The following is a 2,500-nucleotide window of genomic DNA, read 5'->3' as shown; positions in this document are numbered from 1 at the left end:
AAAATGTAGTTGAAGTACAGTAAAAGATTTACTAAATGTGGAAGATTGAAAGTGCGCGAATAAAATATATTGTTTGGCTAGGTCTGGAGTGTGTCACAGATTTGGGGGAAAACAATGGTAACTTCATGTAAGGTCGCCGAAATTAACCCACAACTTAATTAACAGCGCGAAAATTAACATTAAAACAGATGAACACGACTTAAATTACCGTGAGTTCAGGTTAATTATAACTAAAGGTACGTAGGTTTAAAAGAACCCATACTAGTGACTAACTATTAATAAATTAAATCAGTTGGAAATATTGTGTTGTGATTCAAATCTTTTCTTTTTTTGGTTCACAATTTTTCACACCAGTTCAATTTTGATCTTCTGTGTCTAATATTCCTTATCATACTCTAAAACAAGGCTTAAGACTGTTACAAAGAGAAAAACAAAAAGGGAAACGTTTTCAACTCATCTGAGGGTTTTAAACATTTTTTTGCCTAAGCTTGAGAAATAGCAGTTTTAAAGATTGTTCAGTCAATAAAACGGATCGTTTTTCTCCTACAGGTATTAAACCTACTTTTGCATGAGGTTTTCATCATTAAACTGAAGACAGTCGAAGATGAACAAACATACACTTGCATCCTTGAAAGCAGATTTCTATGAATTAACGAAACAAAGAGATAAGTATGCAGTGTTTCAGGCAAAGAGGGCAACAGTAAAAAATATTTGAACCGATTTGGGAGCTGCAGGGGTACACAATGTGAACTTTATGTGCTATGTCAACAATAAAACTTCAACTGGCTTTCACACTCCTTACTAACTGATAAAATATATAATTATTATTTTATCAATTATTGCTAAATTTATTATTGCAGTAGGTAAAGGGCCCACTGACTACCAGCCTCGTTTTGTAAAATTCAAGAGATAAGCAGAAAAGGAGGCAATAAGACTGTGAGGTAAATTGCCAGGATTGCAGCTTGCATAAGTACAGTATTTAAAATTATTTCACAATGACAAAACATATTGCAAAAAAAGGAAAGAAAACAGTTTCTTTTGTTTCCAGTTGTCAAAGAATCTACGTTTGCTACATACTTTGTGGATTCCCAGAGTACCAAATGGCAGAGGTTTGCCTGTCTTGGTATCAACAAGTAACACCTATTAAAAGGAAATAATTAAAAACAACCTTGATATTTACAATGTACATGGTCCAATGAGGGCAAAGATAAAAAAACATTAATTATTTATAAAATAATATATTTTAATGTTATTTACAAATAATATTGCCAGTAATTATTTTATTCATGAAGACAGAAACATAATAATAGTGTCATGTTCAACAAAATGATATAGACTACAATGTACTAATACTTTCAGATTGAAATTGGGGGAAAAGCCTAGCCTAATAAATTATTTTTAAAGTTTCACCCCTAAACTGGCCTCATTGACTGACAAAAATCAATTGTCTGTTGTTAGACACAACTCTTTAAGTGGAACACAAGGACGGGGAGAGAGGCAAATACATGTAGCAGCATAGCTACAGGTTTTACACTGTAGGGTCCTGCATTCGAATGCACTTGCTTCAGGTACAAAATATCCTGCTATGACCATTTACAGGATTTGAGTCCAGTGGCCCCAAATTAAACTCAAGTCATGCTTCATAAACAGCCAATATTGGTCTCTTTACTTCCCAATGCATAAATGTAGCATTATTGTTCCTTTCATCACTATTCTTTATTCTCTACAATCAGTGAGATTCGGCGTAGCTTGCATTAACAGCTACAATAGCTGTATGGCTTGTGGAAAACATGGGGCTGACATGTGCATTTTGGCAAAAATTAAATATTAAAACTTGCTTGTCTGTTTGCTTCAGATATCAAGAAACATCCACAAAGCGTCACAGCAAGTTAGAATAAAAGAACTTTCACGTTCTTATGACAAGCTACAGCCTGCTGTTTGTGGTTTTCTATTATAATTTATTTTGTCATTTCAAATTTTGCCAATCTACATCTGCTTCTTGTTGCTTCTTTCTGAGCAGGGCCCCACAAACTGCAAGCTTGAATGAATCATAGCTTTGTACCACTATCAGACTGAATATATTTTCTTACCTCACTGTCCAATATTAGGCTGTTGCCATGGGGACAGGCCTTTGGGAGAAAATCTTTAATGGGAGCTACCTAATATTGACAAAGAGACACTGTCATGAGACAAAAAGGTCATCCACAGTGATTGTCTCTTAAAAAAGGCAGAGTTTTTGGACACATCATTCATTTTATTACGACTACAGACAACATGTACTTTGGCAATGAACATTCCAAAGGAAAACTTACACCTGGAATGAGGAAAGCCAATACCATTTTGATTTTCCATGTTGTATAAACAGAAGCACAGTGCTTCACACTCCTGCTCTGAAAACATGGAGACTGCGATTTTCAGTTGAGTCGACATGAGGCAAGTTTGGTGACAAAGTTTATCGTTAAAGTTCCCATGTTGTTCAGGGGGAACTTGCTTCGTTTCC

The 2,500-nt window shown here is 35.0% G+C and overlaps 1 protein-coding gene across 1 annotated transcript in view; it reads right to left on the bottom strand.

Annotated features, from left to right (window-relative positions):
* LOC137997961 (DNA ligase 3-like) overlaps positions 1-2,500 on the bottom strand; it is a 28,486-nt gene that overhangs the window by 12,711 nt on the left and 13,275 nt on the right. The window contains exons 11-13 of the mRNA XM_068844305.1: positions 2,091-2,159; positions 1,078-1,140; positions 563-642 (exon numbers count right to left, since the gene is read on the bottom strand). Coding sequence (XP_068700406.1) covers positions 563-642; positions 1,078-1,140; positions 2,091-2,159 — 212 coding nt within the window. The remainder of the gene's footprint in view (positions 1-562; positions 643-1,077; positions 1,141-2,090; positions 2,160-2,500) is intronic.

The sequence above is a fragment of the Montipora foliosa genome, chromosome 3, assembly GCF_036669935.1.
Source record: "Montipora foliosa isolate CH-2021 chromosome 3, ASM3666993v2, whole genome shotgun sequence".
NCBI lineage: Eukaryota > Metazoa > Cnidaria > Anthozoa > Scleractinia > Acroporidae > Montipora > Montipora foliosa.
Note: the sequence above shows the minus strand (reverse complement) of the source record. Positions and strands in the feature narration are given on the sequence as shown.